The 22,970-nt window shown below is 54.2% G+C and overlaps 1 protein-coding gene across 1 annotated transcript in view; it reads left to right on the top strand.

Annotated features, from left to right (window-relative positions):
- Positions 1-22,970, top strand: part of RPH3AL (rabphilin 3A like (without C2 domains)) — a 131,902-nt gene that overhangs the window by 101,637 nt on the left and 7,295 nt on the right. Inside the window, exons 7-8 of the mRNA XM_030799804.1 lie at positions 12,984-13,097; positions 15,069-15,213. Coding sequence (XP_030655664.1) covers positions 12,984-13,097; positions 15,069-15,213 — 259 coding nt within the window. The remainder of the gene's footprint in view (positions 1-12,983; positions 13,098-15,068; positions 15,214-22,970) is intronic.

The raw sequence follows: 22,970 nt of genomic DNA on the forward strand, positions 1-22,970 counted from the left end.
AGGTCTCTTATGCTTAATTATCACCTTCCCCGTCTCCGTTCATTTTCCTCCCTGCATGGATTCTGTAGTCCCAGGGAGCTGGAAGTACCTGGGATGTTTGAAATATAAAAAGCTAATAGAAGCCAACACACACACACACACACACACACACACACACCACACACACACACACACCCCGGAAAGGACTGTTTAGAGACAAGGAAGGGGGGAGTTGTCTTTGAACCACCTGAGAACAGCACCGCAGGCCCCGTGTGGCACCTTGGAAGCCGCTGACTCAGATCTCGCTGGTGCAGGTCTGCTGTTTGGGTCAAGAAAATAAACAATCAAACAATGTCATAGACAGTTGTGTCTGTGGCTCTGGTCCAGCCAGACATTTGGGGAATGAATGTCATCCCTCCCAGCTGAGGCAGGGTGAGGGGAGGGGGTGACGCTGAACTGCCCAAGGCCGCCGTGGGTTCCGCTGGGAGAGGCGCTGACAGTCGGCCTTGGTCTTCTCAGGCAGCTGCCATTCTGCCAGGGTCAGCTGAGGCCTGGGTACCACTGCCTATCTGTCTGTGCAGTAAAAGGGACGGGCTTTGGCCCTCAGTGCCGAGGAGTCCGATAAAGACAGCAACAGCCGTAGCTGCCATAGATGACATGGTTGCTCACTGCAGGCTGTGCTGGGCGCTGTGCATCTCTGTTATTTCGTGTCATCCCCCAACAACCTGTGATGGGGCCACTACTGTTGTCCCATTTTACAGAAGAGGAAACTAAGTCACGGAGAGGTCAGATAGTTTGCACCGTAGTCTCAGCATGGAAAGGCAGAGAACTACCTGCAGCAGTCAGGAAACGGCCCTTTCCCTAAGTCTCAGGGGAGTAGAGGCCCAGCTGTGTCTTACATGGCAGTGTTTTGAAACGGAAGCCCACACACATGAATTTGTTGTGACCTTTGGAGCCATTGGTTAAGCCAGACACAAGCTCAGTGATGATGGGCGTGAATGGAGGGGCCACTCCCAGAACAGATGTCCTGAGCACGAATGAGCTGCTGTTGCTTTCCTCACCTGCTGCACCCGACCCCCTCCCCCAGCGGCCCACCTGCCTGTCGTGGGCCTCCTCGCTGGCTTAGAGATGGATTTCCAAGAGCAGAAGGACCTCATTAGCCACGTCACGGAGGTCAGGAGCATGGCTGTCTCCTCTAATTTGCCCGAGACCCAATGACAACCTTGGCCGATTGGTTGATTCCAGCTGCAAGGTGACATCTGCGGGCCCCTTGCCCCTGTCTTAGCTGAACTGGGACGGTGGGGCCCAGCCCCCAAGGGCCAGCCTCTGGCTTCCTTTTGGTGGGCAGAGTTCCCGTGTGTGCCTGGCCCATGCTAGGCTCTGCCTCGTGCAGTGAAGCACATACGTCTCCAGCCACTCACCTGTCTCAGAGACTAAGTGAAGTGAATAAATCTGGGCCTCTCTGCCCCATCTGATGCCAGTGAAGGCCTGGGATATAACTGCCCTGGCTTCCCTCAGCTCTCAGCTCTCTCCCAGGGCCACCTGTCCATCACAGGTGAAGCCTGGCCTTGCACATGGGGCTGAGCTGATTTCCTGCTGGTGGTCCAGAAGCGGGCAGCAGGGCCGCCCTGCACACAGGAAGGGGCAGACAGGCCTCCCTACCTTGGTTGCCCCTGGGATAGACAGGAGATCCAGGCAAAGCAGGCAGCCCACCCCATACCTAAGCTCTGATCACAGACCCCATGGACCTGAGGGAGTGAGATTCCAGCCCAGGTGGGGAAAACTGAGGCACAAACCCAGAGGCCAAGAAAGCAGGGCCCTGAGGATATGTGACAGAGAGACCTGGGGAGGGAGAGACAGAGATGGAGGCCCAGAGATGCAGAGAGGCAGATCCTGGAGACTGAGAGGAGCTGGCATAGACAGAAGGACGAACCAAGAAACAAGAAGGCTCTGAACACACAAAGACACAGACACGGAGGGAAATGAAGATAAGAAATTCAGAGGCAGAGGGAGATTTTAGAAACAGCTGCAAGAGGCCGGGTGCCGTGGCTCACGCCTGTGATCCCAGCACTTTGGGAGGCTGAGGCAGGTGGATCACTCGAGCCCAGGAGTTCGAGACCAGCCTGGACAACATAGCGAGACCCTGTCTCTATAAAAAAAAGAAAAAAAAAAGGGAGGCACAAAGAGATGAGGTGAAAGAGCAATGAAGGCCCAGAGACACCCGGAGAGAGAGGGTGGAGTCAGGATGCTCCCAAAAGCACATCCCGCACCCCAGCGAAGTCGTGGGCAGGGGCCATGGGCTTGCTGTGTTTCATTCTTTCATAAAGCAAAAGCCATCATCTGTCCCTGACAGTACAGACCACACCCAACCCAGACCAGGCCACGTCCCTGCATGCCTGAGCCTGGAGCCTTTCTCCTGAGCCAGCAGGACGGTCCTGGCCCCAGAGGAGTCCACTGCCTGGCCTTTGCTTTTCCTGTTCTCTGACCAGGATGCCTGGCACACCCCAGCCTCAGCTTTTGTATCTAAATTATGCCCATCCCTAAAGTCCAGCTCTTCCAGGAAGCCTTTCTGACTACCCCTCTCCCTGAGCGGTCCCCCGTCCTTCGCGTTCTCTCTGGAGGGAGCTGATCTCATCTTCCGTCCATCCACCTTTCATTCTATCTGGAGCTCCTCAAGCGAGTGCAGGGACCACGAGATTTCGATGCTGGTGACCACATCTCTGTTGATTTGAGGATTTGTCTTCATTATCCGGTGCCTCCTGTCTGTCTCTGGGCCTGAAGGAGGGAGTGAATGAAAATCGATGGTAAATGAATAAGCAAGTGCAGGACACCCTCCTCCACTCCCCAGACCTGGATTCCCAGCCCTGTCTGTGCCCCATCAGCTCCCCTGCCTGGGGCTGTCCTCGGGGGCCTTTCCGTGGCAGCCTGGAAGGGGGACCAAGGAAGGAGGGCTCCCCAGCTACCACGTCCTCTCCAGCCCTCTGAGGTAGTCCTGTGGCTGTCAGGGGTGGTCAGGTGGTAGCCAGCAAAGGGCCAGAAGCACACCCATATCTCCTGGCTCCGGGGTCCCTGAGGGAGGGAGGGAGGGGCAGGCTCTGAGCCTCTTATGGCTGCCAGTGGACCCCTCCCTAAGAGGACAGGCTCTCTAGGCCTCGAAGCCCCTGTTCTCCCTTTCCAGACCCTCACCCTGCAGGGAGCTTCCAAACCAAAGAAAGAGCTTGTTTCCCCCAACCCTGCACTCCGGCCAGAGGTGGGTTTGGAAGAAGAGCAGGCTGTGTGAACCGGGCACTCTCCCCCAGGACACACTCATCCATGGCCATGGAAGCAGCCTCCTACAGCCCCCCCCCTATTCAGCTGTTTTTTGCCCAGGCTGAGGCCACCAAGCATCCCCCTGAGTGTCCCTTTGGAGGAGGCTGGGAGAGGTGCCTGGCATCCCTGAGATTCCTCTGTCGTGGCTCAGAAGGGCTGCTTGCCCAGCGCTTGTCCTGGGGGAAACCTCAGCTCTTCGGGGGAGATGGAGGTGACAGATGGGGCTCTGGGGTCTCCTTTCCCTCTGTGGCCCACCCCTTGCTGACCCCAGCCGGCCTGCTGTCTTTGTACAGAGCAGTTTCCTGTCCTGGGGAGGATTTTCAGGAAAACAGTCAGCAAGTATTTCCTGAGTAACCGCTTTGCCCAAAACCCAGCAGTGGGGCTGAGGGAAGAGACACGTGCCTTTAGGTATGGCCTTGCCCTCGAGTGGTGCCTGAATCTGTTGAGGAAGTCGAGGCAGGCCTTGGTCAGAGCTGAAATGCAAGCCAGACAGCCTCTGGGTGGGGAGAGGAGGGAGGCTGCATCTTCCCTGCTGCTTCCCATTGGCATTTCGCCCATGAGGATTGAGACTTCAGTGGAGAAATGATTTGAAGGGGTTCCTGGAGGGGGTGGATTAGATTCTAATTTTAAAAAATATTTATAGGCTTGTGTAGCCTTTTAAATTTGCAAAGCCGTTTGTCCTACTTGGTAGTTATTTTTGTCTCCATTTTACAGATGGGAAGACTGAGGTTGAAAGAGATTAAGGTGTTTGCCCAGGAGCATCCAAGGCAGGACCAGAGCTCAACGCTAGCTGCTGAGGGTGAACTAGAGTTCTCCCCCACACTGCAGCCTCTGCTGTGACAGGAAAAGGGTCCAGAGAGGGCACAGAAGAGCACGGTGGGGAGACCGGGAGGGGACTGGCCGCCTGGAGGGAGGATTTCTGAGGGGATAGAGCCGTTAGGGTCAGGCAGGACCCTGGGGCATCCTGCGTGCTCGGTGAGGTGGAAAAGCGATGTTTCAGGCAATAGAAAGGCCTGGGTTCAAATCCCAGCTCTGCCTCTGAATGGCTTCTGAAGGTATCCTGGGTCCTGGGTGTCCTAGAAAGCCCAGCTTGGGAATCCACGCTCCCTCGAAAGGGGTGAGTCCACCTGCGAGGTTGGCCTGGGCACCCCAGGGCCAGCCCTGTGCTGCATGATGTGGGCCCGTGAGTTCCAGATGCCTCTGCATGTAACATCTCTTGCCTGTCAAGCACCTACCACAGGCCAGATGCCGACCGCATTACTTCTTTTGACCCTCACGACAACCCGGGGTGACAGTCCCCATCCCCCTTTCCACAGGTGAGCCCCTGAGCACACAGAGAGGAAAAGGACGGCTCCAGGGCCGGGCACTCACACCTGTAATCTCAGCACTTTGGGAGACCGAGCGGGAGGATTGTTTGACCCCAGGAGTTAGAGACCAGCCCTGGCAAATAGAGAGATGATGTCTTTACAAAAAATAAAAATAAAAAGTAGGAAACTGGCCTAAAGTCATACTGCTGGGAAGTGGCAGAGGCAGGACACCAACCCAAGTCTCAGAGCTGGTGACTCCCCCACCCCAGGCTCCCCTCCTGCTGCCACCAAGATGGAGCCCCAGCCTTGGGAGCCATCTCAGTGGACTTCAGGCCACGGACCCTGCCCTGTGTGCCGGTGGAGCAGCCGTCCCCTGTCCCAGCAGGGACGGACAGCCCTGCGTCTCTGCAGCTGCGCCTGCCTCGTGGGCTGGAGACGGCTAACTGGGAGTGTCTGCACTCCCGGGGGCCTTATCATCATTCCTTTACATTAGAGAATGTTTTTTGTTTTTAGTATGCAAAATTTTCCACCATCTGCTTTGCCTTGGCAGAATGTTTGCTGAAAATATCTCTCTTCCTCTATAATTCCCATAATTTCTGGGGGCTTTGGGAGCCTCCAAGCAGAGTGGCCGTAGCTCACAAGTGCCTCCCAAACTCAGGCTGCTGGCTGTCCTCGTGCCGGGCGGCAATGCTGTGTGGTCCAGCGGGAGCATCTCCCCACCCCTGACCAGGGAGGGGCACCAGGGCTGTCTCACCAGGGGCACCTTGGGCTGACCCAAGGTTGAATCCCAGGATTCAGACCCAGAGTGGGTGCCCGGGTCAGCCCCTATGTTTTTATAGAGAAGCCTGGAGAGAGCTGGGGCCATGGAGCCAGGTGGTGGCTGAGCAGAGCCTGGAAGCAGGGCCCCCGCACCCCAGTGCAGTGCTGTGAGGCCACACGGCCAGCATGACGCCTCTCCCCTGGACCATCCCAGGCCAGGCCCCTCCACAGGACAGCTGCCACCCATGTCCTTTGAGGCAGTCAAGAGTTTCCAGAAGGAAACGCTCTTCCCCCCGCTCCATGTACCAAAACCCTGAGTTTCCATGGTGACAGTCAAATTGCAAATCCAGCCAAGAGTGAGCAGGGGGAAAGAAACGCTGGCCTCTCCCCAGAGAAGTGGGCACGGCTGGCGCTGGGGCTGGCCACTGCTGAGGATGAGCACCAGGCAAGCAGGCAGCCCTTCTGGGCTGCGGTGGGGAAACCTCAGGGATGCCAGGTCCCCAGCAAGTGGCTGAGGCCCCCGTGGAGGGGCTCAGGGGGAGAGCTTCTCCCCCACCCCTGCCTCTCGGCAGCGCCCGGTGACTCCGTGATACTCCTTCCTCCGAAAGGCTGTTGGGACGGCCATCTCCCTGGTGTACTCGCATCTTCCATCTGAAAAATCAGGCGTGGGCAGAATACAGGGCCCATCGGTGAGCCATCCCAGACTCAGCCTTTGGGGAATTAAAGAGAAAAAAAGATATGAGCCTTCAGACACACAGAGTGTTATGTTGAGGATGGAAGAGCAAGGGCCAGAAGACGGGTGAGCCTGAAAGCTTTGTTAACAGCCTGGAAGACTGACAGTCACAGCTGCTATGCAGGGAGAAAGGTGTCAACAGCAGTCGAATGGCAGATTAGCCGAGGTTTGGGTTTTCGGTGACATTTCAATGGAGGGAGGAAGAAGAAAAGGCTGCTTCCTTCGCAGCCCGAGGAAGCCAGGAACATCTGGGGACGCCGCGTTTGTGCTGGGCCTGGGGCTCCTCAGCAGGGTTTGCTCGGTGCCCTTCCGCCCCGCCAGTAAATGCCAAGGCCGGTGCGGGCACTGCTGGCTTCCTTTGGTTTATTTCTTTCGAGTGGTGTTCATTAGAGTGGATTAGAAATGAGATTTGGGTCTATACCACAAAGACCTCTAAGCCCCAGCTTGAAATCCCAGACGCAGTGAGCAGAGAGGCTGCAGCCACGGAGAGGCTGTTCCCCTTCTTCACGGCTGTGGCCCTTTGGGGTCTATAAACGGAGATGAAGAGCAAGCCAGGGAGAATGTGTCTAACGAGACGAGTCTGTCTCATCGGCGTCCTGGCGCCTGCTCTGTGTCACCTGTGTGAGCTCAGTTGGCACCTGAGGCTCTTCCCCGCTTCATGGCTGTGGCCCTTTGGGGTCATAAATGGAGAAGAAGAACAAGTGACTGTAACTCAGGGAGGATTTTCTACCTTTTTTTTGTTAATCCTTGTGCACATGGGCACCAAATGGGGACTAGGCCAGGTGGCACCCTGACCCTAACCCCACCTCCAGGGTTGCTGTTTTGGATAAAATGCACAACTCATAACAAATGCCGTCCTCACGACATGGCGCGGCACGGTTCACGGTTGTCTTGCGGTTTTCGCCTGCCCCCAGCCCACCTCTGTGACCATGTGTGATAGAATCCTATCCCGTCGTCTCCTTCCGAGTCCTTTGACATCTGCCCCTTCGCACCAAAGGAGGCTGGCGTGTGTGACACCACGGAGCCCCATGCCCCCCCCCAGCCCCAGACTGTGTAGATTTTGCATATTAGCCGTGGGGGAGATGGGACATTCCAAGTCAGGAAGCATGACTAGATCTCCCATAAGCATCTCTGCCAGAGAGAGGCGGAAACCGGTGTGGAGGCAAGCCACCCCGCCCGCCGCAGGACTGTCCTCCTGCTGGACACCTCCTGCTCCCGGGAAGTAGGAGCCATAGGCCTCTAAGTTCACTGTAGCTGCCCCAAGGGCAACATGGGAATGACTTGCTCCAGGAGCCCAGCAGGAATCCCTGGCTCCTTCCCGCTTCCTCCTATCCCTTTTTCATGGGACCTATGAGGTTGGCATCTAATCAGTGAGTCAAAACTACATAAATGCTTATAAAACTGACGCCCATGAGGTCCAGTCTTGGTGGATTCATGATCAAAGCAGCTCAGTCCAGGACCCGAAAAACAATTGCAAAATAAGGAAGGTTTTCCTCGTATTTCTCAAATACCATGAAGAGGGCACACGGACCCCAACCATGCCCCATCCCCATCTCCTCTTGCTGCTCCATCACAAAAGTCCAAGGAGCCAGAGCAGAACTCTTCCTGGAGAGCAGGACAGAAAAAGGCAGAGCCTCTGAGCAGATGGAGGAAGGGGAGGCCTCTGAGTCTGAGCAGATGGAGGAAGGGGAGGCCTCTGAGCAGGTGGAGGAAGGGGAGGTCTCTGAGCAGATGGAGGAAGGGGAGGCCTCTGAGTCTGAGCAGGTGGAGGAAGGGGAGGACTCTGAGTCTGAGCAGATGGAGGAAGGGGAGGCCTCTGAGTCTGAGCAGGTGGAGGAAGGGGAGGCCTCTGAGTCTGAGCAGATGGAGGAAGGGGAGGACTCTGAACAGGTGGAGGAAGGGGAGGCCTCTGAGTCTGAGCAGGTGGAGGAAGGGGAGGCCTCTGAGTCTGAGCAGATGGAGGAAGGGGAGGTCTCTGAGCAGGTGGAGGAAGGGAAGGCCTCTGAGTCTGAGCAGATGGAGGAAGGGGAGGCCTCTGAGCAGGTGGAGGAAGGGGAGGCCTCTGAGTCTGAGCAGATGGAGGAAGGGGAGGACTCTGAGCAGATGGAGGAAGGGGAGGCCTCTGAGTCTGAGCAGATGGAGGAAGGGGAGGCCTCTGAGTCTGAGCAGGTGGAGGAAGGGGAGGACTCTGAGTCTGAGCAGATGGAGGAAGGGGAGGCCTCTGAGTCTGAGCAGGTGGAGGAAGGGGAGGCCTCTGAGTCTGAGCAGATGGAGGAAGGGGAGGTCTCTGAGCAGGTGGAGGAAGGGGAGGCCTCTGAGTCTGAGCAGGTGGAGGAAGGGGAGGCCTCTGAGTCTGAGCAGATGGAGGAAGGGGAGGTCTCTGAGCAGGTGGAGGAAGGGGAGGCCTCTGAGTCTGAGCAGGTGGAGGAAGGGGAGGCCTCTGAGTCTGAGCAGATGGAGGAAGGGGAGGTCTCTGAGCAGGTGGAGGAAGGGGAGGCCTCTGAGTCTGAGCAGATGGAGGAAGGGGAGGCCTCTGAGCAGGTGGAGGAAGGGGAGGCCTCTGAGTCTGAGCAGATGGAGGAAGGGGAGGACTCTGAGCAGATGGAGGAAGGGGAGGCCTCTGAGCAGATGGAGGAAGGGGAGGCCTCTGAGTCTGAGCAGATGGAGGAAGGGGAGGCCTCTGAGTCTGAGCAGATGGAGGAAGGGGAGGCCTCTGAGCAGGTGGAGGAAGGGGAGGCCTCTGAGTCTGAGCAGATGGAGGAAGGGGAGGACTCTGAGCAGGTGGAGGAAGGGGAGGCCTCTGAGTCTGAGCAGATGGAGGAAGGGGAGGACTCTGAGCAGATGGAGGAAGGGGAGGCCTCTGAGTCTGAGCAGATGGAGGAAGGGGAGGACTCTGAGCAGATGGAGGAAGGGGAGGCCTCTGAGTCTGAGCAGATGGAGGAAGGGGAGGCCTCTGAGCAGATGGAGGAAGGGGAGGCCTCTGAGTCTGAGCAGATGGAGGAAGGGGAGGCCTCTGAGTCTGAGCAGGTGGAGGAAGGGGAGGACTCTGAGCAGGTGGAGGAAGGAGAGGCCTTTGAGTCTGAGCAGGTGGAGGAAGGGGAGGCCTCTGAGCAGGTGGAGGAAGGGGAGGATTCTGATTCTGAGCAGGTGGAGGAAGGGGAGGCCTCTGAGCAGACGGAGGGAGGGGAGGCCTCTCAGTCTGAGCAGGTGGAGGAAGGGGAGGCCTCTGATTCTGAGCAGATGGAGGAACGGGAGGCCTCTGAGCAGATGGAGGAACGGGAGGCCTCTGAGCAGGTGGAGGAAGGGGAGGACTCTGAGCAGATGGAGGGAGGGGAGGACTCTGAGTCTGAGCAGGTGGAGGAAGGGGAGGCCAGGCCCGATCCCATGCTCATCACTCTTTTTTTTTTTTCATTATACTTTAAGTTCTAGGGTACATGTGCACAACGTGCAGGTTTGTTACATCTGTATGCATGTGCCATGTTGGTGTGCTGCACCCATTAACTCGTCATTTACATTAGGTATATCTCCTAATGCTGTCCCTCCCCCTTCCCCCCACCCCACAACAGGCCCTGGTGTGTGATGTTCCCCTTCCTGTGTCCACGTGTTCTCATTGTTCAGTTCCCACCTATGAGAACATGCAGTGTTTGGTTTTCTGTCCTTGTGATAGTTTGCTGAGAATGATGGTTTCCAGCTTCATCCATGTCCCTACAAAGGACATGAACTCATCATTTTTTATGGCTGCATAGTATTCCATGGCGTGTATGTGCCACATTTTCTTAATCCAGCCTATCATTGATGGACATTTAGGTTGGTTCCAAGTCTTTGCTATTGTGAATAGACCATGCTCATCACTCTTGCTCCAGTGCACAGGTCGGGTCTACGGAGAGGAGAGCCACACCAGCCTCATTTGCATGTGCAATTTGGTCCCTGCCCTCAAGGAGCCTCACAACCTGCTAGGGGAAGCAGACACGCAAACAGAGCAGAAAGTGGTTGGTGCAGTTGTAGTAGAGAGCACAGGGCGTTCAGCCAGCCAGGGCACAGGTGAGACAGAGGGCTTCCTGGAGGAGGCAGTTTTCTGAGCCAAGAGAAGACGGGTGGGCAGGGCATTCTGGGCAGAGGCAAGTCAGTCCCAGTGGGAGGTGGTGGCAGGAGCCACAAGCCGCAGGAGGCTGGAGGCACCCGGGGTGAGACAGTGGGTGGCATGGGATGCAGGTGGAAAAGTAGACAAAGGGCAGGAGCCCAGTGTGGTCCTGGGGGCGTGGGGAGCCTTTAAAGAGGGTGAAGCGGGGATCTGTGCTTTTGCTGGAGCATCCCCTGGCTGTGCAGAGAACACGGAGTGGAGTGCCTGCAGGTGGGGCCCTGGTGGGGCCACTGTCACAGGAGTTCAGGTTGGAGGAGCTGACACCTCGCGTTAAACAAGGCAGTGACACTGGTGAGGAAGTAGCCGATTTAAGAACCATTTGAGTGAAACTGGCAAGACATGAGGAGAAAAGAGGCAAGACCACGAGTCGCCTGACCTTCATGAAGCACCTACTGTGTGCTGGCCGCTCCGCTGGGGGTGCACCCCTGTGTGCTGGCTGCTTTGCTGGGGGCGCGCCCACTGTGTGCTGACCTCTCTGCTGGGGGTGAACCCACTGTACTGGCCTCTCTGCTGGGGGTGAACCCACGGTGTGCTGGCCGCTCTGCTGGGGGTGCACAGGGTTGAGAGTCTCCCGGGTGTTCATGGCAGCCAGCTCCAGCCTCTGGTTGCTTGTTCCAAGACCTGTGACTCCCTTAGCTGAAAGGTGACATAGGCTGAAGCCATGAAGGCTTTTCCAGAAGCCTCTGGATCTACATGGCAGCTACTGTTTCCCCACCCCAGCGCCCACAGTGGATTTTCATAACTGACCAGGCACTTCCTCCCGCTAAGCTTCAATGCGGTCTCTGAATTCTTCCCTACACGCTGCTCCAGAAAGGGCTCAGTGGATCAACTGAAGTGTGCTAGGCACCTCAGTATAGATGGATTTTGTTTCCAGTCTTACCTCCCACCAGCGGGTACCATGCCTCACAGTTGTTTGGAAGATGATGCCCACTAAGGGCCCAGCACAGTGCCTGGCATAAGAGCTCAACCCGCCCTAACCTTCCTCCGTAACCACCAGCGTTTTGCATTCCCCAAGGAAAACCCTGACAGGCACCCCTGACTCCTGCCCCATCTTCTGAGTTTCTCGCCTGTGAGAGCTGGTTACCCTTGATCCAGGCCTTTCTGTGCTGTTGTACTCAGTATTGCAATGATATCACCTAATTAAATGTTACGTGAATTGACGGAAAGAGGCAGAAAAGAGACAGAATTGTTTCATGAAAACTGAGACTTTGGAACTTTTTTTTTTTTTTCTTTTTTGCGACAGAGTCTCGCTCTGTAGCCCAGGCTGGAGTGCAGTGGCACGATCTCAGCTCACTGCAACCTCCGCCTCACAGGTTCAACTGATTCTCCTGCCTCAGCCTCCTGAGTAGCTGGGAGTACAGGTGCCCGTCACAACGCCAAGCTTATTTTTGTATTTTTAATAGAGATGGGGTTTCATTATGTTGGCCAGCCTGGTCTTGAGCTCCTGACCTCAAGTGATCCACCCGCCTTGCCCTCCCAAAGTGCTGAGATTACAGGCATGAGCCACCGCACCCAGCCCTGGAAAGTCTTGATGGAAGCAACTTGCTTTATAAAAATCTATGGAATTAGGGGTGGACAGGACAACTGTGAAAACCAAGAGGAAGAAATGGAAAAAGGATTCTGCAGTTGTCCCGCTTGGCCAGGGTCTGTGGGTCCCGCTGCAATTCAGAGAAACTGCACCTGGGGTCGCAGGCAATGCACTACGGGTGCAGTTTATATCTGACAGACTGTGTGAGCCAATCTCGCAGAAGCACCCAAGCCTGGCATCGAAAGATTGGCGAATGGATGTACATTTCTGTGTTTAAAATTAAAATAGAATGTTTAAAGGGTAGCTATATCCTGTATTATGACTCTCACTGTTGATTACCCAGCCAAATACGGTTTCCATTTAGTCGAGAAAAGACAGTTTCTCCCACGGTGGGTGTTCACTGTGACAACATCCTCACCTCCCCTTGCTGGGATTCCAGCCCCATCCGTCTGGTTCCCTTCCGCATTTGCGAGACCCCACTGTGCGTTACTGGATGAACTGGGATGAGAGCCCAGGCCTGCTGGCTCCCAGTTGAATTCTTGCAGTGAAATCAGAGGGTTGTGAGCGGGGGCCGCGGAGCCAGCCTGCCGGGTTGAGAATCCGGCTCTTCCACTTACAACTTGGGCACATGCCCCCGTTTTCTTGCCAGTGAAATGGGGGTAATGCTGTTTCCTACCTCACAGAGTTGTTCTGAAACTTCAGTGAATGTGTCTATGGAAAGTGCCTGGAATTCTCCCTAAGGGTCAGCTCTGACTGTCCCCGCATCCCTGCAGAGCATTGCCTTGGGCCTATTGTCTCCCTGAGTGGAGGCCTCAGAGCTGTTGTTCTTGGGCCTATTGTCTCACCGAGTGGAGGCCTCAGAGCTGTTACACCTGCACCACGGTGATAATTGGCCTCCGCCACGGCAAGTGGGTTCTGGTTCCACCAGAGGAACTGGAACAGGGGGTGGCATGTGGAGATGGCTGGCCAACAGGTGAACTCTTCTCTGCTGCTCACGCTGAGCCCAAGTCCCAGCCTCCTCACACCAGGACTCCCCTCTTTGGCCAGCAGAAATGCGTGTCCTCCCATCCCCAGGCCATTATTTCTTCTGCCCAAAGTGAAAGGGCCAGCTGAGCTGCTACGCCACGTGGTCATGAGCTGAGGAGGCCTCTGCCCTGGCCGCTCCGTCCATGCCTGCAGGCAGGGGCTTGTCGGGTGACCCCCTGTGCTGTGGTCTGTCTCTTCCAGTGGTTTCCAGCGACAGTGACAGTGACTCGGATCTCAGCTCCTCCAGCCTAGAGGACAGACTCCCACCCACTGGGGTCAGAGACTGGAAAGGTGACAAACCCTGGAGGGAGTCAGGTAAAGTGGGGAGTAAAATGCTGCTTATTGGCTGGGCGTGGTGCACTCCAGCCTGGGCAACAGGAGTGAAAATCCATCTCAAAAAAAAAAAGAGAAATGAAATGAAATGAAACATTAGACCGTGCACAGTGGCTTATGTCTGTCATCCCAGCACTTTAGGAGGCCGGGGTGGGCGGATCATGAGGTCAGGAGATTGAGACCATCTTGCCCAACATGGTGAAACCCCACCTCTACTAAAAATACAAAAATTAGCTGGGTGTGGTGGCGGGTGCCTGTGATCCCAGCTACTTAGGAGGCTGAGACAGGAGAAGTGCCTGAATCCAGGAGGCGGAGGTTGCAGTGAGCCGAGATCGCATCACTGCGCTCCAGCCTGGTGACAGAGCAAGACTCCATCTCAAAAAAAAAAAAAAGGTGCTGTTTATTTCCGAAGCCCCGGAGACAGGGACAGAGTGGCTTTGCTGCTTCCTCGGATTGCTGCTTCCCAGCGGGTGTCCAAGGAGTTCTACATCTGGAAGGAGAAGCAGGCCTAGGGATGGGACGACAGGCTCCTTGAGGCTCCTCTGTACACACAGCGGGGGAAGGAGGGCAGGCAAAGGACAGGAGCCAGGGCCAGCCAGGCCACCCATGCCCATGGCCCACACACCTGGGACTCCTCCCATGCCCACCTGTGAGCGTTCCCCAACTGAGAGTTTGCCTCTTGGATCATGAGAGCTGAGAAAATCAGGGGCAGACCTCCCTGCACTAGGTCAGTCCTGCCATGAAACCACCATGGGGTCCCAGGACCTGCTGTGACCTCTGGGCCTGCATTTCCTTCTCATTAGCAAGTGAGACAGAACAGGTGGCCTCCAAAGCGCCTTCTGACTTGGACATCCCTGAGCTCACTCTCTGGGACCTGCTGTATGAAAGAGGGTTAACTGGGGCATTGAGACTGGTACAGAGAAGGCCTGGGAGAGGAAAGGAAAGACATTTTCCTGCCCTTCAAACACACAAGGGACTTCTGGAAAAAGGGCCAGCTTCATTCGGTCACTCCACAGGTCGGAACTGGGACCGTTGAAAGAAATTTCAGGGAGGCCAATTTTAGTACAGAAGAAGGAAGGCTCAGTAATAACTGCCCCAAACGGGAATGAAATGCCTTGGGGGTCCTGTCTTGGGACCAAGACTGGGTTGGGAATGGAAGTTTGAGCTAAATCAGAGCCGGCAAAGGCCTGGCACACGTACCACCACCCCCCACTCCTGTGACCATGGCAGACATTACTAGGTGATCATGATACTCTTTCCACAGAGCCCTGATGTGCCCTCAGAGTCCTCCTCAGTGCAGTTTTCTAAGTGGCCAATATCAGTAGGTAGAGATGGCACAAGAGATGAAAACTGTCCCCGGACCAGTGACTTCTTAGGCTCCTTCAGGCTGAAGATTCTAGAGAAAATTTAGAAGAGTATAAAGGAGACACCTGCCAGCCTCGGTTTCCAGGGCAGGCTTTATACTCCCCTCCTTCTCCCACCGCGGGCTCTTGTCCCCTGGCTCCACACCCACCCTCAGCTCTGACCAAGCAGGACTGGGAGACAGGAGAAGGTCAGCGAAGTAGCAGGCTCCGCGTCTGCTCTCTTGGCCAGGCAAGGACCAGAAACCATGTTTGAGCGAAGACCCTTTAGTGAGTTAACGCAGCAGTCAACATCTCTCTCTCACTAGGTTAACCGTTAACCGAAATATATATCCCCCACCCCCAACCCCATTCTGTGGTAATTGTGACTTTCCTGTTGGTGACGTGTGACTTAGTGAAAAGACCTGCAGGCCCGTTCTTGGACCCAACAGCAACGGCCAGAGGGTGGGGTCGGGCCAGAGCCTGGCAGCCATGTGGGTGGGGTTGGGGGCAGACATCCCATAGAGACCTACACAGTTCCAAATGAGGAACTGGGCTGAGATCACCCCATCTCGGTTTGAGATCCACAGGGCCCACACGTGATTTCCCACAGGTGGCAGCGTGGAGGCCCCCAGGATGGGGTTCACCCGCCCGCCGGGCCACCTCTCTGGGAGCCAGAGCAGCCTGGCCAGTGAGACGGGGACAGGCTCTGCCGACCCGCGGGGGGACCCCGCCCCGGGCCGACCCGAAGGGCCCCGGTGAGTACCCAACTGCTGCCTTCTCCCCTCTCCTGCCCCCGTGGCCGTGTCCTCCCTCACTCACTCCTCCCAAACGGGAGACTGGTTGGTGACATTTTCAATTCTGCATGTTTACCAAGCACTGTGCAGGGGAACAAGGTGAGCCAGACCCCATCCCTGCCTGCAAGGAACAGAGAGAGGGACCCAGAATGATCATGGTAACCATCCCTAGCCACTCTGGGTAATCACAGCAGTGCTTACCATCCTCTCCTGCATAAAACATGCCAGGCTCCCCTGGGGCAAACTTTCATTCTGTTGGCAGAGTGGCTGGGAGGCTTATTGTCCATTTGATGGGTGTAGAAACCAAGGCACAGAGAGAGAGTGAGGGCAGAATCCTGGGCTCCCACCCTGCCCTGCACCTGCTGGGCCCAGCCCTGGCTGGCCCAGGATCATCCTGTGGCGGGGGTGGGGGTTCTCCTTAAACTGAAACCAGAGAAAACTGCACAGGTGCAGGACTAGCCTGTCTCCTTCAAGAAAGAAGCCCTGGGCAGGTTGGGCCCCTCCCTGGCCAGAGGGTTCATGGGTACACGCATGCACCAGGGCGGCAGCTGATCTCCTTCCCGGGGTGTGGAGGGCACCCGGCAGCCACCCACAGGAACGCCTGCCCCACCTCTCTCCTTCCCCACTCAATGGTTCCCCAGGAGCTGCAGAGCATCTGGGAGGCATCTTTGGCCGTGGAGCGGACCCTGCCCCCTCCCTCTAGCCCCCTGGAGGTCCTCCACAGAGGACAGCGTGGAATCTGGCAGCCCTGAGTTCTTGTCCCAGCCCTGCCACCCACGGCCATGAGACCTTGAGCAGACCCCCAGGTTGAACCATATGAAATTGCTTTTTTTTTTTTTTTTTTTTGAGACAGGATCTCATGCTGTTGCCCAGGCTGGAGTGCACTGGTGTGATCACCATTCACTGCAGCCTCCATCTCCTGGGCTCCAGTGGTCCTCCTGCCTCAGCCTGCCAAGTAGCTAGGACTGTAGGCCAGTGCCACCATGTCTGGCTAATTTTTTTTTTTATTTTTCAAAGGGACGGGGTCTCCCTATGTTGCCCAGGCTGGTCTCGAACTCCTGGGCTGAAACAGTCCTCCCGCCTTGGCCTCCCAAAGTGTTGGGATTACAGGCAGGAGCCACCACGCCCAATTGAAATTGCATTTTTGTGGCTCAAAAACAGTGAAATATCAGCAGTTCAATATGGTTCACCCTTATATTTGATCTCTTCTGCGCCCAGTTCTGTTATCAGTACAGTGTCCTTCACAGGGTTCCGGGGAGACAAAATCCAGTGTCACATGGACTGCCTTCTCCTAGGCGGTCCCCAGTAAATGTCCGGAATAAAGGGGAAAGCCGTGTGGCCCAGTGCAGAGAGAGGGTTCCTGGGCTTAAGAAACAACTTGGGAAGGATTGGCTTAGAGGAGGATGTTCTATTTCCGTGCCCATTTGCTCCTTCCGGCATCCTGAGGTCGCCACGTTGATCACCTGGGTTAGGAGGGGGGCCTGAAGCCCAGAGGGGCAGGCGACTTTCCTGCCATCACACAGCAGAGCAGAGCGGCGCTGGTCTCGAGCTCGGGCTGAGGCAACGGGTGCTGTCAGCAAAAGCCTGCCTTCCCCACCAGCTCCTCCATCTCATTCCCAAAGGCTGAGCTGTCACCGGGGAGGGAGGGACACACCAGCTCCTCCATCTCATTCCCAAAGGCTGAGCTGTCACCGGGGAGGGAGGGACACACCCCTGCTCACCATGTGGTGGCCTTTTCTCTCCTCTAAAGGTAAAAGACACACCTGGCCGAGCCCCCGCTGCTGGCGCAGCTCCAGCTGGCTCCTCCAGCTGCCTGGGCTGAGGGGTCTGGTGCCTGGAACAGACTTCCCTGTGGAGGATTCCTGCCAGACCCTGCCCGGCTCCTCCCTGACCGGTCCTTGTGCCCTCGCCAGACACCCCGTTGGCCATGACTCAACAAACCAGTGTTGGGAGTTGTCTGCCTCCCCCACCCAGTGCCTTTCTGCGCCCCTTCTCTCCTGGGGAGCTCTCTGCATCCACCCCCACTCCAACCACTGCCCTCAGCCCCTGACCTTATTTATTGCCCTCCCCTCCCACACCCCCAATCTACCTTGTGATGATTTTAAGTTTGCGTGTGTCTTGGGTTGGGCTGGCGGGGGTTCCCACATGCAGTGTCAGAGGGGCCGCCCGGCGGCGCTTTCTCCGTGGCTGTATTAATGGCAAGACTAAATGAAACCTAGGGCATGGCCTCCGAAGCTGCATGTGGCCCCTTAGAGGTGAGCATCGGAGCCAGAGCAGTGAGGGTGAGATTCACCCACCCTCTCCCTCTCCCTTCAGCTCTGGGAGGCAGGAGCAGTGCCCCCCTCCCATGGGCTGTCCCAGGACCGCGGGTGAAACCTCGCTCTGTTTGATTTCTTTGGTTTTTGTATGTTTATTTGTTTTTGAGACAGTCTCGTTTTGTTGCCCAGGCTGGGGTGCAGTGGCACGATCGTGGCTCACTGCAACCTCCATCTCCTGGGCTCAAGCGATTTTCTCACCTCAGCCTCCTGAGTAGGTGGGATTACAGATGCCTGCCACCATACCCTGTTAATTTTTGTATTTTTAGAAGAGATGGGGTTTCTCCATGTTGGCCAGGCTGGTCTTGAACTCCTGGTCTCAAGTGATCCGCCCGCCTCGGCCTCCCAAAGTGCTGGCATTACAGGTGTGAGCCACCACACCCAGCCCTATTAGGTTTCTTTTAATCCCCTCACGGCTCAGCCTGTCTTCAGCTTGAGGAGCTGGGAAGCTCTGGTGGATGCTATGAATTCACTTGCTGAAGAGCAGCCTTCAGGTGCATCCCCGGCCAGGGGACGTGGCTCCCTCAGCCATGAATTCACTTCTCTTCAGGAGGTTTGGCTTGGAATGAAAATACTTCAGTCAGAATATGGGCAAATGCTTCTGGAAAACCCTTCCCTGAAGAGAGAGAATGTGTGTGTGTGTGTGTGTGTGTGTGTGTGTGTGTGTGTTGTGTGTGTGTGTCGGTGTTCACACCCTCCCATCCTTCCTGCCTCCTGCCCCAACCCCCAGGTCCCTGGGTCTGGAAGGGCCTCCTCTCCAAGCTAGGAGCTCCTGGGCCCCCACCATTCACTTTTTGTCCTTGCTGCTGGCAAACAGTAAAGAAACTCACTTTCCCTGTGGCACGTTATGCTTCAGAATTAAAACAATGAAGATTAAAATTTGCACTGAGCCAGTGTGTTGATCAAAAGACCACAATTGCCTGTGTTTCTGAGATGCAGCAGTGGAAAAATGGATGGAAAACACTGTGGTGCGTTGACTTGCTGGAACACATCCTAAGCCGCAGTGAAAGGAGGGGCTAGAGCTGTGTGTGTTCATGCAGCTCACACACCTGATGCTGAACGGATAAGCAAGGCCATCTACATACAAAAGGAATAATCGGAATGAGTTCTGCAAACTCGTACGTACGTCTGCAAAATGTCTTTTAAATTCACAAGGACTTCTGGTTACATATGGTGCATTGAATATATTCATATTTTCCTCTGTCCCTGAAAACCCCACTAGAATGACATAAAGGAATGAAAATGGCATAAACCACAAAGACAAAAAGAACAGGAGAGAAGATGGCAGTGAATGACAAATACCTGTTTGGAAGCTGGAACAGTATGATTTGCTTAGTGTCAGCCCCAAAATGTCTACAAAGAAGGAAGCCAAGCATGAACAAGCCCATTTGCTGTGCAGAATCCCCCAAATGCACAGAACTTGGAGGGGCCAGGTGTCCCGAAGGTGGAAGTTCAGGGTGGGTCTGAGAATTGTCTTGGTTGAAAGAAGTGTTTACACCCTCAGGCCCCCTCTCCCAGCCTGGTGACTGCCTTTCTCTGACCATGGCAGGAGACAGGTTTACTGCCGGCCAGCGGTGATCTGAAAAGATTCTGGATTGGGGGCCCCATGGGTAGCCAAAGGCTGGGGCAAGGTGCCTTACTGAAATCAGGATGTAAATGGGGAAGCCCTCATTCCCCTTTAAAATCCCTGATGGAGGCTGATAAAAGCCAGGCCTCGTCCCCATCCATCCACCCCCAAGGCAGGACATTTATTATTATTATTATTATTTTGAGATGGAGTTTCGCTCTTGTCGCCCTGGCTGGAGTGCAATGGCATGATCTCGGCTCACTGCAACCTCCGCCTCCCAAGTTCAAGTGATTCTCCTGCCTCAGCCTCAAGCGAGTAGCTGGGATTACAGGCACGCGCCACCACGCCCAGCTAATTCTGTATTTTTAGTAGAGATGGGGTTTCTCCATGTTGATCAGGCCAGTCTCAAACTCCTGACCTTGTGATCCACCCGCCTCAGCCTCCCAAAGTGCTGGGATTACAGGCATGAGCCTCTGCACCTGGCTGGCAGAACGTTATTGAATTTCTCTCTGGGAAACTGATCAAAGAGAATAGATGGACAGATCCTGACACTGGGGGTTCCCCAAACAGTGGGTCTCTGCCCAGTCCACTGTGAGACCTCCAGTCCACAAGCCTCACCCACATGCTCAGTGCTGCCTATTAGCTTTGCTGTGTTTCACTCATAGCGGGGACAGCCAAGGGCACCCAACGTTTGATGAAATCCAATAAATGAAAATAGAGACTCCAGTACACAGAAAAAAGGAGAGGAAAATCCCCTGAAGTATTACACCTATGAAATGAGAAAAGAATGTTATTTTTTTAAAGGCAGTGTTAAAGTTCTTGAACATTAAAAATAGCAGGAATTTAAAATGCATGAGAAGGGATGGAAGAGGAGAGAAAATCTCCCATTAAGTAAAATGCATAAAAGCAAAAAGAGGAAGAAGTCAAGAACATTGGACAACAACAAGATCAGCTCAACACAGAAGATCCAGCCTCCGTGAAATAGGAATTTCAACCCGTGAAACAGAAAACAGAGGAGAGGAGATTGTTGAAGAAATGACACAAGAATATTCCCCAGGACTGAAGGGAATGGGCTTCCATAGAGAAAGCCTGTAAGTTCCCGGCACAGGGACGTGAAGCCTCCACACCCGTGTGGCCCCTGCCACCACCCTGAGCAGCAGTTTGGTGATGCCCAGTAGGCGAAGGTGGGCGCAGCCTGCAGCCATCCCTGAGGTCCTCCTGAAACACAGATGCTCACTCGCCAGCTCTGGGGTGGGACCCCAGCGTGCACATCTAACACGCTGGCAGGTGACACATGGTTGAAGGGCACCTTGAGTAGCATTGGCCTAGGGCAGTGGTTGTTCCCTTTGGCTGCTCACTGGAATCACCTGGGGAGCTTTAAAAGTACTCATGGCAGACCCACCACTAGAGATTTTGGTTTAATCGATTTTGCATGTATCCTTGGCTGGCATCGGGATTTGTAAAGCTCTCCAGATGACTCCAATGTGCTGGGAGGCCCCTGGACCATTTCCCTCCAGAAACTCATCTCGTGGGCTCCAGGAGACATGCACAGAATATTTACAGCTCAAATTTAGAAACAACCAAAAAGGCTTCAGCAGAAGAATAGGTACATAAATTGTGACATATACAAACAATAGAATATTATGCAGTGCTGAAATTGAGTCACCACACTCACAGTGTGTGTATCTCACCAATAATGCTGACAAAGAGACAGGTGGCAGAAAAATACATGACACCATCTATATAGAGATTTCACAAACATGCAAGAATGTTATAAAAATATATTTTATGCAGCAAGAGAATTCAGAAACAGGAAGGATAACAAAACAACAGACTCAGGACACGTCTTGGGAAGAGGAGAAATACAATTAAAGGGAATCTTAATGTTTTACTAAGCTCAGTGATAGGTAGATGGGTTTGTAATATTTATATTTTACTTCGTATTGTATATTTGTATGTTTATTATAGATTTGGTTTTTGTTGTTGTTGTTGTTTTTGTTTTTTTGAGATGGAGTCTCACCCTGTCGCCCAGGCTAGAGTGCAGTGGCGTGATCTCGGCTCACTGCAACCTCTGCCTCCTGGGTTCAAGCAATTCTCCTGTCTCAGCCTCCCGAGCATGTGCCACCACGCCCGGCTAATTTTTTGTATTTTAGTAGAGATGGGGTTTCACCATGTTGGCCAGGATGGTCTCTAACTCCTGACCTTGTGATCCACCTGTCTCAGCCCCCCAAAGTGCTGGGATTACAGGCGTGAGCCACCGCACCTGGCCTAGATTTGTATTTTTTGTATGTCAGAAATATTTTAAAGTAAATTAAGGAACTACACCAAACCTTCTTATGAAATTTCAGGACACCAGGATAATCAGAAAATATCCCAAAGCCTTCCAAAGATAGAAAAAAAAAAGTTACATACAAAGGATCAGGAATTCAAATGGTGCTGAAATTCTCAAAGCAAATTTTTAAGTCCGAGCACAGAGAAGCAAGATCTTCTGAATTCTGAGGGGAGACAATTTCTAAGTTGACTTTTCTATCCAGCTAGAACTTAGTGAAGTGTGAAGGTAGAATGAAGATATGTTCAGACATGTGAGTTCTTGAAAAATATCACCTCCCTTGCCCTCTTTCTCAGGCAGCTACTGTAGGATGTGCTCCAACCAAACAAGGGAGAAAACCAAGAGAAAATCGGCACAAGAAACTGGAGCCCTGACACAGGAGAGAATCCTCAGGGTGATGGTGGAGCCGGGTGGCTGGTCCAGCCAGCCCAGGTGAGGACAGAGGAGGTGCACAAGGATATACAAGAAGCATATGTGTGTCAGGGAGATCGTATGTGAGAGCTACATCATGATATTTTATAATACATAATGCTCTGTAAAATTACAAAATCAAGACATAGAATCCGCATGAGGTTTTAGATACCAAGGAACTAAAAGAGTTCTAAGGTGTCTCGAGGTGAGCAGGGGATTCCTGCTTTATGTTATAAACTTTGTAGGACAGTTACCCTTTTAAAATAATATACTATATTTCATGTATAACAACGAATTTTTATGGAAAAATTCACGTCAAACTGCTGACAAACCCACAGGGTGGGGGTGAGGGGCGGCAGTGAGCCCGAGGCCATAGCAGATGGGTGACTAAACACCTGCCTGGCAGAGAAAAGACAGCCTGTGGCTGCCCTGCAGTCTCTAGGTCCACGCCCGACCTGGGAACACCAGCCTGGGAGTGGCTCGGGCCTCTGCCCGCAGTTCTAAACTGCAGGTGAGCTACCAACGCCTCTGTGGGACCAAAGCCCTGTCAGACCTGATGCAGATAAGCCCCCACACTCAGCCCCCACCAGAACCCCATGACTGGGCCAGACCCAGTGCCTGCAGCCCTGGGTGGATTCCAAATGCATTTCCTAGAAGGCATTCATTAAGACGACGTCCTCGTGGAAGGGTCAGCTTCAGAGCTGAGGTGGGATGCAGATCCCTCATGGGAGCCTGTGGCTGCCTTGGAGTCAAGGGTTCTTTGTGGGCTGGTCTGGGAGCCAAGAAATCTTTTCTTTATGAAACTGCTTTCTTAGTCCCAAGCAAGCAACTTACAAATTAGCTTTCAGAACGGAGCCTTTCCTGATAGAAGGTGGAAGGTGTTCTGTGACATCCGTAAAAATCAGGGCGTACAGAAGGGACTGGATTTGTCCCAAATACCAGATAACCCAAGTGGTTCCTAAAAGAGGCAGCAAGTGGAGAGCTCATGAACTTTGGACCCTGGTTTCAAATCCCAGATCTGCTACTTAGTGCCTGAAGTATGGGTACTTCTCTGTGCCTCCGTTTTCTCATCTGTGAAATGGGGATAACACCTCCT

The sequence above is a fragment of the Nomascus leucogenys genome, chromosome 19, assembly GCF_006542625.1.
Source record: "Nomascus leucogenys isolate Asia chromosome 19, Asia_NLE_v1, whole genome shotgun sequence".
Lineage (NCBI taxonomy): Eukaryota > Metazoa > Chordata > Mammalia > Primates > Hylobatidae > Nomascus > Nomascus leucogenys.